The sequence below is a fragment of the Equus przewalskii genome, chromosome 13 (genome assembly GCF_037783145.1).
Source record: "Equus przewalskii isolate Varuska chromosome 13, EquPr2, whole genome shotgun sequence".
Lineage (NCBI taxonomy): Eukaryota > Metazoa > Chordata > Mammalia > Perissodactyla > Equidae > Equus > Equus przewalskii.
Window position 1 is genome coordinate 62,724,070 of NC_091843.1, and position 15,639 is coordinate 62,739,708.

The window sequence follows — 15,639 nt, forward strand, 5'->3', positions numbered from 1 at the left end:
CTCCTAGGACAGTGGCTGGATAACCTGTTCAATGATTTCCTGCATCTGCTGTTGGATCTGTGCGTATATGGCAGGTGCTCTGTTCTGTGTGCTTGACATGATGTAAAACTCTGGATAACTTAGGGCGTGAAGGCTGGCTTTGTCAAGATGTTCCTGACCAGCAGGAGTCAAGAAAGAGTCTGTTATGCATTGTGGAAGTGACCCCTGTTAGGACATACACTGATTGCCAGACAGTAATTCTTTATTTCATTTTAATCTCCTTTTGAAAACCACTTGAAGTGATCTGTGATGTGTTGGGTCTGTAGAACTCTGCCTGGTTAATTCTTTGGCTGACTTAGTCTGTTGACATTGACACATTCTTACTCCATGCCCGAGGCCTCTTTGGGGGCTTAGAAGCAATTAGATTGTCACCCAAAGCTCCCAGTCCCTTCCTGAAGGAAAGTCTTGTTTGGGCGCTGCCAATTTAATGCTTTGTTTCCTTTGGAGCTCTTCAGTCAAGCTAATAAAACAAACTCCAAATGAGTTAAAACACGGGAGGAGAGAACATTTTGTGGGCCCTGTATTTGAAACAAGTATTACTCCTGGGAGACAGCAATTTTAAAAAGTCGTTCAGATTGATGTGACTTGTACTAAAAAAGCAACAAGTGAAAGCGATTTGAGATTTTTATCCATCTATTTGATATGAATAATTAGTATTAATTGTGAGATTTTTAAGCCACTTGCTTTAAAGCACATTCACATACACACAGAAAAAATGTGACAGGTTAGTATACTAAACTACTAATGAATTCTAAATATCTGGCCAAGTAAATTCTGTCTATTCCATCACCGGCAGTTACTGAATTCAAGGCAAGACTTTCATGCTGAAGAATCTATAATTACCAAAACATGCATGTGTAGGAACTTCATTGGAATTTTCATTAATGGATAAATAGAGCACCAACTCTGAGTTCTAAATATTTTGTATCTTGTGCTTCAGTGGATGAAAATGTGTGTGTTGTAGCATACAGCGTTTCAACTGATTATAAGTAGGAAACATCTTTGGAATTCATCCTTGAGTAGTTTTTTTTTTTTTTTTAACTTGGAAGTCTTCACTTCTCTGGGAATTTTGGTTGTTCTTGGTATGTTCTAGAGCCTGGAGGAGCTGGATTGGACTGCTTGAAATGATGAGTTTCGATCATCATGTACAACACCTCATTCAGCCGTAACAGCTGGCCTAGTAATGGTGAAACCGTTCATGACTATCTCAGAGCTGAAAAGGAAGGCTGATTACCAATACATTTGAAAGATAGATATATTTCAGTCCGTGAGAGGAAACATTTAAAATTAACAAAACAAATCCTTCTTTAGCCCCAGTGATGCTAATATTATTTATCGATCCCAAGTTTGATTTGCTGTTTGTATTTCACGATTTAACCTCTGCAGAAAAATAAAAAAAAGAGCATCTTCATATTTAGGATATGAAAGCCATAAGGCTTGCATTCTGTGCTGAAAGGAATAACAGAAGGAGACAAGAAGAGACGTGTTATGCAACAGAGACTGCCGTCCTGCCCATCTCCTCACTAAACGTATTTGTAAACCAAATCCCATGTCTATTACAGGGCCCATTAGGCCCTTCAGGACAAATGAGAAATTCTTCTGGTTAAAAAGAGACATCTTATTCTGAAATTAGCCTTTAAATCAATAATAGTAGAATTGAAAGACTGTGCTGCCAAGATGTATTCACTCTAGATTTAGTTTAAAATTTGGGAGGAACCCTAAGCTGATAAATTTGCTTAATCTTTGACCATAAATCATATTCTTCTTTTACATTTCAATTTCAGAATGTAATATATTAAGTTGCCTTGTAATTAAAGAAGTGACATTGTAGTTCTGCTCAAATAGGAATATTATAACAATCACCTCTTTGACAGATTAAAATACATTTAAAATGTAATAATCAACTATTCAGTTCATGAGAAATAACATTTTCATTATTGAATCCTTTAAAACATTACAGGAAAGGGGGATAAAAGTGTCTCACAGCTTCCTAGCCTCTAATAACCACTCTGTCTCCTTTCAGAAATGCTGTTTCTGTATTTATGGAGTGCAGAAACTTCACTCAGGAGCTGCTTGATAAAATACCTTGGTACATATTTCCCTGGAAGCAGGCTCTCTGCTGTGCCAGCAACATATGCTAAAGGCCAATTTAGAACGTTTTAAATATGCACCATACCCTTCCTTTTCCAGCTACTAAAATGAAATGCATTTTGGCTTTAGCAAATGAGGATGGAATGAGAGGAAGAACACTGCAGGGGAAAGTGACTAAAGATGAACTCAGAGAAGGATGATTATGATGGTGTGCCTCTGCAGCCTGAAACCCAAGGCACTGCCTGTGTGTTCGTTGGACTTGGCCTCCCCAGCTGCCAATATCCACAACATAAGAGCATATGGTGGTAGAGGAGGAAGTAAGGTCAATGACATGAAAAACCATCCACTGAGAAAGGAAGCTAGGTGATGTCTACTTGCTGTAGCAAACAGGAAGCAAGGACAGAGTAAGTTGAGAACTTCCACTTGAAGTTGGTAATGGATTAGAGTACTCAAGTACTAGACGTCCCTTCTGTCAGGGACCCACGTTTGGAAAGAAATTAGTTAGCTAGAAGGACCAAAGTCCTTATGGTGCAGATTAACAATGGTCATGAAACAATGCTTTGATCTCTATCTCAGTAGAAAGTTGGGGGGGGGGGGCACTGTTGATGACTAAATGAAAAGACAAATTGTCAACTCTTACCTCACTTCTGTGGTCTTTATTTCGTTTGAATTCTGAGACTCAAGTCATGATTCACTTCCTACAGACAGGTTAAGTAAGGACAGAGTTATTAGTAATAGTTTTAAATTTATAATCTAAGCTGTATTTAGCTGTGGAATGTCATCAGGTGTACACTGAAGACAAACTAAGACACATACATCTGTGTATAGACTTTCTAGCTCCACTTTAGTTGTATTTTTGCTATCAGTAGCCCCGAAATGTGCTCTATATCCAACTCTCCAGGCAGCCTCTGGGTCATCAAGAACTATCATAAAGTGCGTAATTCATTTTTGGTGATTGAGTTGATTACAGAGAACTAGTTGCCATCTGAATTTTATTCTTCTTAATTAACTAAAATGATTCTTTCGTAATATATATGACATTGATTCTCAACCAAGTACTGTCAAGTTTTGACGAATATATACAATATATTCTTGCCATAAGAGAGTATATATACTATTATACGTTATTTGGATCATTGACCTGAGTAGCCATGCAACCCAATGGAGAACAAGGGCCATCTTCCTGTGCATACGAGATGTTTCCTGGTGCTTGAGACTTTTGTATTGTGAGAACATAGGGCAGTAATCATTTTACTCAAACACAGTCACTTTTCTAAGGGTGATTACTATGCATGCTTTACATTGTAAACCACTGTGATAATTTAGTAGAGATTGTATTGTAATTATTGCTGGCTTGTTACTGTGCAGCGAGAAATTCTTATAGTTCATAATATGCAGCGATTTCAAAGAGGTAGAGAACCACAGATACAATGGATGGAATTAAGGATCAGTAGGAGTAAAGAGGAGACATTTACAAGAAAATTTCTAAGAAATTTACAAATGTGTTAAAGCAGCGGCCATGATACCCATGGCATTTGTAAATATTGGCACTTGGAATCACTCTTCCTAGATGTGAATTTGCTCTTTTAATATGAGCTTAAGCTCATGAAATCTGTTTCCTGATAGGAAAAAAAAAAAAATCCCTTTATGTGAATGACTCCTGAGCCTAAAAGCACTTTATTCTGTGAAAGTCTGGAATGATGTGCGTGAGTCAGGAGCTAACCCTGTGATCTGAGGCTTGTTCTAAATGTTGATATGCCCTTCGCCTTTCAGTTTAGGAGTTTGGGACCAATCTAGTGAGGAGAGAGCAGGGTCGGGACACCTTGCAGCAGGCTTTCCTAGAAGATCAGTGTAAACCGAATGGTACCAGAACTCTTAAGAGGCCTCCACTGGATGAGGAGAATTACAACAGCTGTAAAGCTTTGGAGCTGTTGTTGTCAGGAGGAAAGAGAATGCGCTTCAGAGCCATATAAACCTTGGGTTAAAATCCTAACTCTGCTACTTACTTTCTGTGAAAAAAAAATGAACTAAGAGGACAGCAGCCTCTCTGAATGTCATTTCCTCGTTGGTCAAGTGAAACAATTATAACTGCCTAATTAGAATTTCATACGACAGCATATGTAAAGCCGAAACATAGCAGATCCTGGATGCAGTAAATGTTTGTTGCATTAGTGAATAAAGGAAAGAACTGAAACCCCGTCAAGAATGAGAACCATCCCTCTGGGGGAATACAGAGTAGACCTAAGAACTTGACTTTAGCCATTAATCCTCTCAGGAAGTGGCAGAGTGAAGAGCTTCCTTCTGAGGTCAGACTGTTTGGGTTTGAATCCTGCCTTTTACCAGTTGTGTAACGTTGGGCATGTTGCTTGACTTTTTAATCTCTATTTCCTTCTTTTTAAATGGGTGTACTAACAGTGTCTATTCTGTGGGATTTGTGATGGAGATTAAATTGAGATAATGAATGTAACATAATAAGCACTTAATAATATTAACCATATGCATATGCTTCCTCACAGCAAGACCAGAAAAGAATGATTTGGTATTACTTTGTCACCAGAGGGCATGATTTGGGATAGTATTAAAAGAGATATTTAGATAACCCTAAATTTTCTTTGGATTGTATTTGGGTATGTTATACAGATGGCTTTTATGAGTTCCAGTTTATCATTATTTTTATGAATATATTATCCATTCCTTGAAATTTACATTAATAAACTAATTTATGCAAATTAAAGATCTGAAACAGAAGTGTAAGTTGATTCAATGGTGAATCATCCTCTTTTCTTTTTTGTATGGATAGAAGGGTAGAAATACTAATTGCTGGCTCCACAGTGATTCACTTAATACCCCACACGAAGTAAAATGTCACCGGAAAGGGATAACTAGTCAAACCAGTGTAAAATGAGTCTTCCATCTCATGGTTTGTTTTATTAAAATTTTAGCAATATTAACAGGGATAAAGGTTGGAAAAGGGAAGTTAAATTCAAGGTGTCAAAAAACTATGACAATTTGTAGAATAAAGCAATAACAGAATAGGTCCAGACGATGGCAGTTGTAATTTTTATTTTCCCGTTTAAGCAGTGTCAAGTGCTAGTGGAAGCTAAAATGAGTGACACTTAGGGAAAGGAAAAACTTCCCCCTTGAATGTTTTTAAAATCTATAATAATAATATAATAATATAAAGTGCATCTGGGCATTGCCTTCTGCTGCAGTTCTTGCCTGGCTCCCCTCCAGAACTGTCAGGCTACTCTGAGTGCTGATGATTCATATCCCCGCACCCTTTTATCCGAACGTTGCAGTGTCTTGTCTTTGTACTTTGGCAGTGATGTTACCTTGATGTTCAAAAATCTTTTAAAAGCAACACAGTCTTTCCTTGCATCTTGACAAATCGTTGTCTGCCAGTAATGAAGAAAAAGTAAACCTAGTTCCATGATCATTGGAAACATAGAGAAATAAGTACTTCCATGAGTTTTTTGTTTTTAAAAACGGTTATGTATTTTGAGATCTTCTAACTGGAAAGTGATCTGATCCTCTTTCCTCCTTTCTCTTGTGTAAGTAAGCCTGCTGCTTTTCAAAAGCATGGATCAAATAGAGTTTTTGTGGATCATTGCATATTTGAGGACAGACTTCAGGATTTTCATATGATTTCCTTTCTTTGGGGATTTTTAAAAAAGGAAAGACAGGAATTATTTTTATTTCTATTGTATGCTCCTACTGCTGTTGTTTAAAAGTTAATATTCTGTTATTTACCCATTGTAATATGCTTTAGTAAATCCTGATAATAGCAACAATGCTTCACATTCACATGATGCTTTTCGTACATTTCTTCAGCTGAGGCTTGAAGCAGCCATGTGAGGTTAGCAAGGCAGATTCTCATTCTTATTCCAGTTTACATATGAGGAAACTGAGGCTCAGGATGGTTTATGACTCTCCCACTTAACCTGCAGCAGATCCAGTCCTGAAATCTAGGTCTACTCACCCAAAATGAGTAATGCTTCCACTTTTACCATGTTGCATTTCAGAAAGGAATCTTGGCTTTGTCAATGAATATTTAGCATGAAAAGTAAAGGTGGTGGTATTTCTGTTGGGCTGAATATTGCTCACAAGAATGTGTTGAAGGTCTTTGTTATGTTTGGGTGCTGCATTTTAAGGGGAACACTGGGAAACTGGAGGACATGAGGAGAGTCAAGGGACTAGAATGATGAGGAGCCTGGGAACCATACCAGAAATAACCAAAGAAATCAGAATTTTCAAGTCTGGAGAAAGGAAGATACAGAGAGACATAGCTGACATCTCCAAATGTTTGACGGACTACCTGGTGGAAGAGAAATTAGATTTGTTCTTTTTAATTTCAGGCAGCAGAGGTAGGATCACTGGATAGAAATTACACAGAAGCAGATTTATGCTCGATATAAGAAGAAACTTTCTAACATTTAGAGATGTCCAAAAATGGAATAGACTAGCTCACCGTCACTGGGAAGTGTTCACGCTGAGGCTGTCTGACTTGAAGATTATATGACTTTATGGGCGTTGTATTTCAGCAGTAACACAGTTTTATGAAGAACTGTCTAAGGAATCAGAGAAGAATTTCTTCACTAGCTAAAAACAGAGGGGTTTTGTAGGCTTTTCCACTCTGTCTTTAGAAAGTTCTATACATAAGAATTTCTGTTTCACATATCACTGGGTCCTGAGAATGCTGTTCAGTTGATGGGGAAGGGCATATTAGTTAAAACAAATAAGCAAAACTTTTGTAAGATAAGAATCGAAGGAGACAATGTGATGTGTGCAGTGCTATGTATGTGCGTACATTGTAACTAGTTCAGGATGAAGTGGGCATGGTTTTTGCTATTTTCGTCTAACGTGTTACTTTCACTGCCCCTCAGTCCAGCTTAGAACACAACCTATAAAATTAAAAGAGGTGGGGGGAAAAGCCATTCACTTTAGGTGGTTTCAGTTTTCTTAATATGGAAAGGGATAGGGCATCAAAACAGAGATTGGCTAAAATGAGGTTGTGGCATAAACAGATTTACAAGGGGAAACACCTAACTAGGATCCGAAGTTTTCATTCCAGGTCTAGCTCGATCACTCGCTGCTTCATCATTATGCCGTAGGTTTTTATTTTCCTCTAAAGTGGAAGTGTTGTTCTAGGAATTTTCTTTCCCACTTTTAAATTTTATGATTCTAATTCTTTGAATTTTATGACTCTGATTCTCCACATTTGCATAGGAAATTCAGAATGGTCTAAATTCTAACAAAATTAATTTCTTACTCATTTATTCAAAAACATTTATTAAATGAAACACTATTTTAGAAACATGAAAACTTTGCTTCAATATATGTGATTTTAAGAAAAGAAAACAGCAAATGACTATCTTTAATACTTAAAATGAATATGGAGAGGTCCATTTGTAGGGCATTTTGAAATAAATATAATAGATGTCTCTATAAAATGGCTTGTTGTTGCTTAAATTTGAAATAGCAACATTTCAAACCATGCCCCAAATCGTAATAGCATGTAATAAAAACTTACTATAATAAATCTTTTAGTCCCAGCATTCTTGAAGCTTCACCCACTGATTCCAAACAGTAAAAGTCTTTCCTCTATGAATAATCTCATCTTTCTCTTCCTCTTCCAACAGATTCCAGAGGGGTGACTACCACATTGACGTCTGTATCAATGACTACCTGGATGTTTTCTGCCCTCACTATGAGGACTCGGTCCCAGAAGATAAGACTGAGCGATATGTCCTCTACATGGTGAACTTTGATGGCTACAGTGCCTGCGACCACACTTCCAAAGGGTTCAAGAGATGGGAGTGTAACCGGCCTCACTCTCCAAATGGACCGCTGAAGTTCTCTGAAAAGTTCCAGCTCTTCACACCCTTTTCTCTAGGATTTGAATTCAGGCCAGGCCGGGAATACTTCTACATCTGTGAGTATATAGAGATTTATCATGTTGTGGGGCAGCTGCAGGAACCCAGACTAATTTTTTATCCATGTTTCAGAGAATTGCAGAGAGCTGGACTCTGCATTACAGATGTCTCCTTGTAAATGCATACATCAGGATCCCTAGATACATTAGCTGGGAATTGAGAGCACAAATTAGATTAAAGACACAGGGCCTCTCCCCCAATGAAATTGCGTGTCAGCCTGTTCAGTGAACCACTGCTGACTTGTATTTCTTTTAAATGAAAATTGCCAGGACTTCTCCAAAGCTCAGGAAAAGAAAAAGAGATTCCTGAAAAAAAAATAAAGGAAATAATTAAATTTACATAGCTTGAAGTCATTGGATTTCTTATTCAGGTGTCAGCAATATCCTTTCAGTCATCCACATTTTCAGTGGAGAAAGCCAAAACGCCTGCAAATGTCAGCATGCTGACGATAAATACTCTCTTTGCACCAAGGAGAAAAGACAATTATTAAGAGCAGCTGTGTCTTTAAACAGGAAAGAGCATGAAGAAGTATCTAGAAAGGGTTCCATGGGAACTGGTACGAGTGAGTTTCCCACCTGTGAGCATTAAGTGCCTCTGTCCTGAGAGAGCTCTAAAACTTGCTCAGCAGACCTCTATATTAATCACATTGCCACGGCCTTGTTTTTTCTCCATCATATACCCCATCACTTCTTCAGGTGTCATATTAGTCATATGTTCTAGGTAAATGCTCCACTGTGCATAAGTCACCTGGGGATCTTGTTATAAGGCAGATTCTGATCCAGGGGGTCTGAGGTGGAGTCTGAGATTCTATATTTATAAAGCCTCCAGGTGATGCGAATACTGCTGGTCTATGGACCACACTTAGAGTTAGCAAGGTTATAGATAATATCTAATTTAGGCAACTTGCTGTGTATCTGGGCTTTCCTTTAACTAGTATCAAATATTTAAACTATCTGGCCTTTTCCATGTTTTCACTGTCAGCTGAAGGAGTTAAAACTTTATTTGTGGGGCTGGCCCCATGGCCTACTGGTTGAGTTTGGCCCACTTCACTTCAGAGGCCTGGGTTTGGTTCCTGGGCACAGCCCTACACCACTCGTCAGCAGCCATGCTGTGGTAGTGACCCCCATACAAAATAGAGGAAGATTGGCACAGATGTTAGCTCAGGGACAACCTTCCTCAAGCAAAAAGAGGAAGATTGGCACAGATGTTAGCTCAGGGTGAATCTTCCTCAGCAAAAAAGAAAAAAAAAAGTTGTTCAAAAGTACATTTATCGAACAGAGTATCATGGCTCAGAAATGTTGGGGGATGCAAGATGAAATGATACTCCCTGTCCTCAAGGAGTGACCATCTAGTGGGGAGCATACATGTAAATAGGCAGTTAAAGTGTAAATAGACAATTGCTGAATGAAGATAAATGCAGGAGCAGTGGGAACATGGGGGCATTGTACCTTACCTGTGTAAAAGAATCAGGAAGTGCAGCTGCACACAGTGTGTATAGATCAAGCAATACTACCCAGTACGCTTAGCATCACCTTTTCACCCCTGCTTGTCAGACAAACAAGATAAAGAACATTCCTGTTTTTCTGACTCATTTCTTCAATCCGAGTGTCCCCACCCACTCCTAACCCACATGTTTTAAATCTACAAGGATTTCTAGCTCCTCTTCTCCAGAAAACAGAATTTTATAATAAGCTGGATTTCACCATTGCAAGGGCACTCTCACTTATACTGGAATTGAATTTAAAAAGGAAATTGAACAGTACCAGTTTTATTATTTCAGTGCATATTTCAGTTGTTAGTCATGAGAAAACATGTAAAAGCCTTGATACTATCTCACATTCGATCCATAAAGTAAGAAAAGGAATATTGAGTCCCTCGGATGGAGGAAACGCTGCATACAGTGAATTCACACGTTCTCAGGCAGCATGTTCTTGCCTTTTGCTGATTTTTTTTCTTTGTGAAAGAATCTCATTCAGCAAATGAGAAAAAGGAAAGCAGAGGCCTTCACTTGTGGGACAGCAACTCATTAATTGCCTAACTCTAAAATATCATACCAATGCAAGAAGAAATTATTGCCAGTTTCCAAATTTTTATATTGGTTTCTCAGATTAAAAAACAACAACAAAAGCAAAACCCCCAAATGAATAGAAGTGCTAAGAGGGGAAAGATACTCACCAGCTAACTAGTTGATTGCATGATTATTAGAAATTATGGAATCCACTGAGGTTCATAAGCAAGATGTTATTATTCAAATATACCCATAGTGCTTATGACTGGTTTTTCCTCATTTGTGGTTAAATTCAATATTTCACTAAAAATCATTATGTGTCTTCTATAACATTCATTTAACAGAGTCATTTAACTGTCAAGGGCTCCTGTCAAAGTAATTGTTCCAAAATGCTTCAAAATATCAAGAGCTTTTTGCTGTTCAGCGGAGTTTAACCTGAATTACTTTTTTAATGAAAGGTAAAATAGCACAAAATTAGCAGCAAAGAGATGTTCATTTACAAGAAGCACAGTGGCCTGGCAGTCAGTCAAACTGAATTTTCAACCATGTTTTAGAACCACAAGAGCATCTTTCCCTGTCTTTTTAGTAGTGAAAGAGTTCCCTCCCTTTCTCTCTCTGCTGAGAGCAGGAGTGGCAGAGCTAACATGGATGTCTTACAGATATTTCATGTACTGTGGTCATAATTAAACTAAAGGATTCTTGGGGGAGGATTGGCCCTCAGTTGAATTTTCCTCTCTCCTTATCTGCGTGGAATGAACAAGATGATGGGAAATGGCTCTCTTCACACTTACTACGTTAGGAGAAGCTCTGTTACTGGTCTCGGGAGCCAGCCTCAGGGCCCACCCGTCTATTTTATACAATGTTCTTAGAGGCCAGGGGTAATTTTTAGCTCCTCAAGGCCTGCAACTCTCTTTTAAGTTTTTAAGAGAAAAAAGAAAGCTCCAGCCTTTTGGCAGTGCTGCTTTAGGGCACAAGAGGAATGGTTAGGTTTAGCGGTGACTGTAAAGAGCCAAACTTCAGATAACGAACTAGGATTTGGGGGAAAGGAAGAGGAGTATTTTGAAACAGGATCTCCACCTCATCACGTGCACTCAGAGAGGACACAAATCAGAGCGCTTTTAGCGAGTTCTGCTTTATCCTCCGTGAGATGGATTTCCTTCTTAAGTTCTTTAAGTTATACAAATTTAAGAAAACACATAGTTGGAAATATCTTATATGAAGTTTCTAATTTACTTTAAAAAGAAAATATCTTTCACAGTTCTAGATCCTTTATTTGTCCCAAGAATAGCTCTGTGTTATGTCTTCCTTTCTTTGGGAACAGGCAGGATGTGAAGTTGTTATAATTGCTGGTGATTGTTAAGGCAGACTGAGCCGGTTCTTGAATCTGATAAATACTGTCTTTAATCTACGGGAGCTATTTTGGTAAGAGATTGGCATACTAAAGTAATTACAGAAAGTTGGTGGCGTTTCTATCAGTGATAGATTTGCAGAACTGCCTGTCAGTGGATTATGACAATGGTCATTTATATAGACCTCCTAAGGCAAAGAGTTATTTTAGAAACTTGAAAAATACTCATTTTACAAATGATTCTCATACATATTAACCTAATGAGAACATGTTTGGAAAAAGTTTTGCTGTTATTTTTAAATCAGAAGAGGCAAAGGGAAATAAATAAGGGCACTATAAGTTTATTTTTCTATCAATAGAAATACTGATTTTGAATGTCCTCTTTTATAAAGTAAGGAAAGCTGAGTTCTGGGCTCTTCTCTTGACCTACCTAGCTGTATGATCTTGGGTAAATCATTTAATCTCTCTGGATTTCTAATTCCACATCTATAAAATAATGTGGTTGCACTAGATGATTTCAAACATTTCTTGGAGCTTTAATATCCTAATCTTATTATATTTTATCTAAGGGTCTGCATCACTAAGGTGAGAGATAACTTCTGTAAAATGGCCCAGCCCAGTGCCTTACTTAGTAGGAGTTCAATAAATGCCAGTTAAAGGGATATCTGTAGGGAAAATGCAGAGCCGAGAGGTGTATTAGAATTATTGAACTGGTTCCATCCCTCTCACCCTGTCCAAGCCACCATCATCTCTGTGGTCTCGACTAGTGTAGCAGGCTCCTTTCCCCACTCATGTCACTAATCTGTCAAAGCCCTCCAGTGACTTCCTATCTCACCAAGACAAAAATTCGAAGTCTCTAACCTGGCCAACAAGGTCCTTAACTGCTCTCTTCTCCAACCTCAGCCTCTTGGGTTTCTTCTCCTACCACTCTGACTCATTGTCTCTGCCCCAGCCACCCTGCCCTCCTTCCTGGTCCTCATACCTCTCCGGAGTCCCCACCCCCCACATCAGGGTTTTGTACTTTATCTTCTCTCTTGCTGGATTCTCATTGCCCCAGGCATCCATGTCCCTTGCTCTCACTTTCTTTAGGTCTGCCCTAAAAAACATCTTTATCAGAGAGGCTAGTCTGGCCTCCCTTATATAAAGATAACATCTCTATTGTTCTCTACACTCTTACCCCGCTTTATTTTTCCTCAAGCACTTAGGGCGCCTGACTATCTATTTATGGTTGTTAGTTTACGGCTGTTTCTGCTCTATGCCGCCCTGTATTATGTGGTTTGGCTCATAGTAGATGTTCAATAAATAAGGGTCACTAGTGTTCGCATAGCACCTACTCTGTTGCAGGCACTGTTCTAAGCTCCCTACGATTCTCAAAACATCACTGTGAGTTACTGTTCTTATTCTCCATTTACAGGTGAAGAAACTGAGGCATAGCAAGTTAGGCAACTTGAAAAAGGTTCACACAGATAAGAAGTGACTGATCTGAGAGGAAATTAAGTGCTCACTTAAGCAGCTAAAAGGAAGTGAAGAGATAAAGTCCTAGGTCCCATATGCTTAAAAAGGAAAAAAACCTACTTTATTTTGTATTAAAAAAAGATTAGAAACCATTAGCACGACTATTTAGAGAATATTGCTTTATTAACTCTACTGGAAACCCCAAATCAGATAGTAGCAAGATACATCTTAAACACATCTATGCATTTTCAGCTCTCCAAAGAATACGTTTCCATCTCCAAAAGATGTTTCAAATGTGTCTTCCCAGATGGTTGACCCTTTTAATACAACAGCTTCAGAAGCCAGAAAAGTCGTATTTTCAAAGAAATTCTTCATAAATCCACTGAATAGTCAGCATCGAGACTGAATCACGATTGCACACTGATTCAGGAATGAGTGCGTTTCAATGAGAGACCTACAATAAGGAAGACAAAAGTCATTTTCTGAAAATGATACTAACAAGGCAGAGAATTCTCCTGGCATTTGCTACATCTAAAGGATAGCTGATTTTCCTCAAAAAAAAGATACTAGGAGTAAAGATAGTTTATAGTCATAGCACCCAGATGGAAACCAGGAGTTTCTGGGAGATTATTAAGGAACACAAATTCCTAAGCTTATTCGCAAGGGAACTTGAATAGACATGTTGTTTTAGTATTGTTCCATCATATGGATATGGTGATAGAAGTAGAGAGCTGAAAAATGTCCATTTCTTTGAAGTTAGAATCCTGAAAATCTCATTAATGAAAAGAACTTTCAGAGAGCTGAGGACTTCTGCTCCAGTCTTGTTGGTATACATATTTTTCAAAAGGAGAAAGAAAAGCATGGAGAAAGTCTATGTTACTAAGGGCATCATTCTTAAATCCATAGTATATAACTACTTGAATGCATGCGATTAACTGCTAATTCTCTACTTTATGTACTTAATTAAGAGTTTACAGTCTTAAGCTGTGAGGAAATTTTAATATGCACTATACGGTTTTTAAGACTGACAAAATAAGTAGCAAATTCTTGAGACATTTTATTGAAATGATCAAGATCAGCTACAGAAATCATTTGATTGTACAACATAGTTATTGACTATCCTTTAAAAAGTGTAAGAATCTTCGGTAAATCCAGAGAATACTGATGTAAAGAAAGGCCTGCACTTGCCAGCTGGATTTGTGCCAAAAGCTTATTTGCAGGTGAGTTGTTTGGTACTTAGAGTGTAGTTTCTCAGAGAAGTGTTTCTAAAATCAGGCAAGTTCTCCATAATGTGGAGAATTTGCTTAACCATAATATTGATTTAGAACTGTATATTTTCAATGAAAAATAGGAAACAGCATCTAGAAGAGTGGTTCAATAAATATTTGTTGAATGAATAAATGCCATAATAAACCAAATAGTAAACCAAATAGAACAAAAAAGCAATTAAAATTTTTTTTAATTTCTTATATGTTAATGTTTGAGAAAAGGAGATAAAGGAGAAACCCTAGGTTTTACTGCATCCACTGCAGCAGTTCCCTAGTTTCTTAATATTTTTTGATCATATGCTGGGCTAAAATTACGTCAAAGGAGAGAGCAGAACATGGTAAAAAAAAAAAAAAAAAAAAAAAGGCACAGACTCTGGTGAATGCAACCGTGGGCTCAAATCCTCCTTCTAGACTCTTAATAGCTATGTGACTTTGGGTAACTTAACCTTACCAAGCCTCACCTTCTTCATCTGTAAAATGGGTATATAATAATAGTTTATTTTCATGATCTTTCTTATTTCCAAGACTCAATTAAGGAAATATTTTTTAAAGGATCAGTCAACCACCAAAAAGATAACTTCAATAATCCACATCCAAAAAATCTTGCATCCTTTGAAAAGTTAAGGCAACTTGAATAGCCCTGGTTGATATTTTAGTTTGATAAAAAATCTCCTCAAAGCCTAGTAAAGATTCACGTTTTAAGTCCACGCCCTATATTCTGAAGGAACGTTATGCTAGAACTACATCTGCCTCAGGAACTCTTCATTTCCCTGTAGATGTCTGGGTTTTCAGCAGCTTACTTTAGTAATCTACATTAAGAATTATTTTGGTCCTGACAGTTCACGCCAATCGCCTTTTTTCTGAGTTGTTCTCATTGAACTAGAAGAGTGTCAAAATGGCACATTTATCAAAGCAGGAGGTAATCTTTTTCATCCTTCCTAGTCTTTTACTCTTGCAGGGGAGGTGACTTGTAAGTACAATGTACTTTCTTAAAACGAACAACTCAATATTTGCTTCAATGTGTGTGTGCATTTTGCTTTTATTATAGAAAAATGCTTTTGACTACTGGAGTCTTATTTTAGCATTAAATGCTCTAGCATATAGATTCAAGAGGTTTATAAGTGAAATTTCCAGAAGGACTGTGGTCAAATACTAGTTCACCTCTTGTATTCTTTTGGTATGTAGACTCAGAGCATGGTATTCAGAAAGCATATTTATATTAATCGAGAAGGGAGTTGAAGGGCAATGTTAGGAAATTGACAGATTTTAATATTTTTTTAAAGTGGAAGAGAATGAATGTGGCACAAACATCAAATAGTAATTGCTCAGATATAGATACAGAGTATATCTTAGTCACTAAAATCTACTTTGCTTTTTTTTGGTTTTATTTTGAACATACAATGGAACAGTTTTTCTCCACTTGGACACTGGAAGTTTGTCTGGGATTATATCAGATTTCTGTATAAAAATAGTCATTCTATTCCCTTTGTATACTTC

At 37.7% G+C, this 15,639-nt stretch overlaps 1 protein-coding gene across 2 annotated transcripts in view; it reads left to right on the forward strand.

The window, feature by feature from the left end:
* EFNA5 (ephrin A5) overlaps window positions 1-15,639 on the forward strand; it is a 272,655-nt gene that overhangs the window by 217,247 nt on the left and 39,769 nt on the right. For both annotated transcript variants that reach the window (XM_008506617.2, XM_008506622.2), the window contains exon 2: window positions 7,770-8,062. In XM_008506617.2, coding sequence (XP_008504839.1) covers window positions 7,770-8,062 — 293 coding nt within the window. The remainder of the gene's footprint in view (window positions 1-7,769; window positions 8,063-15,639) is intronic.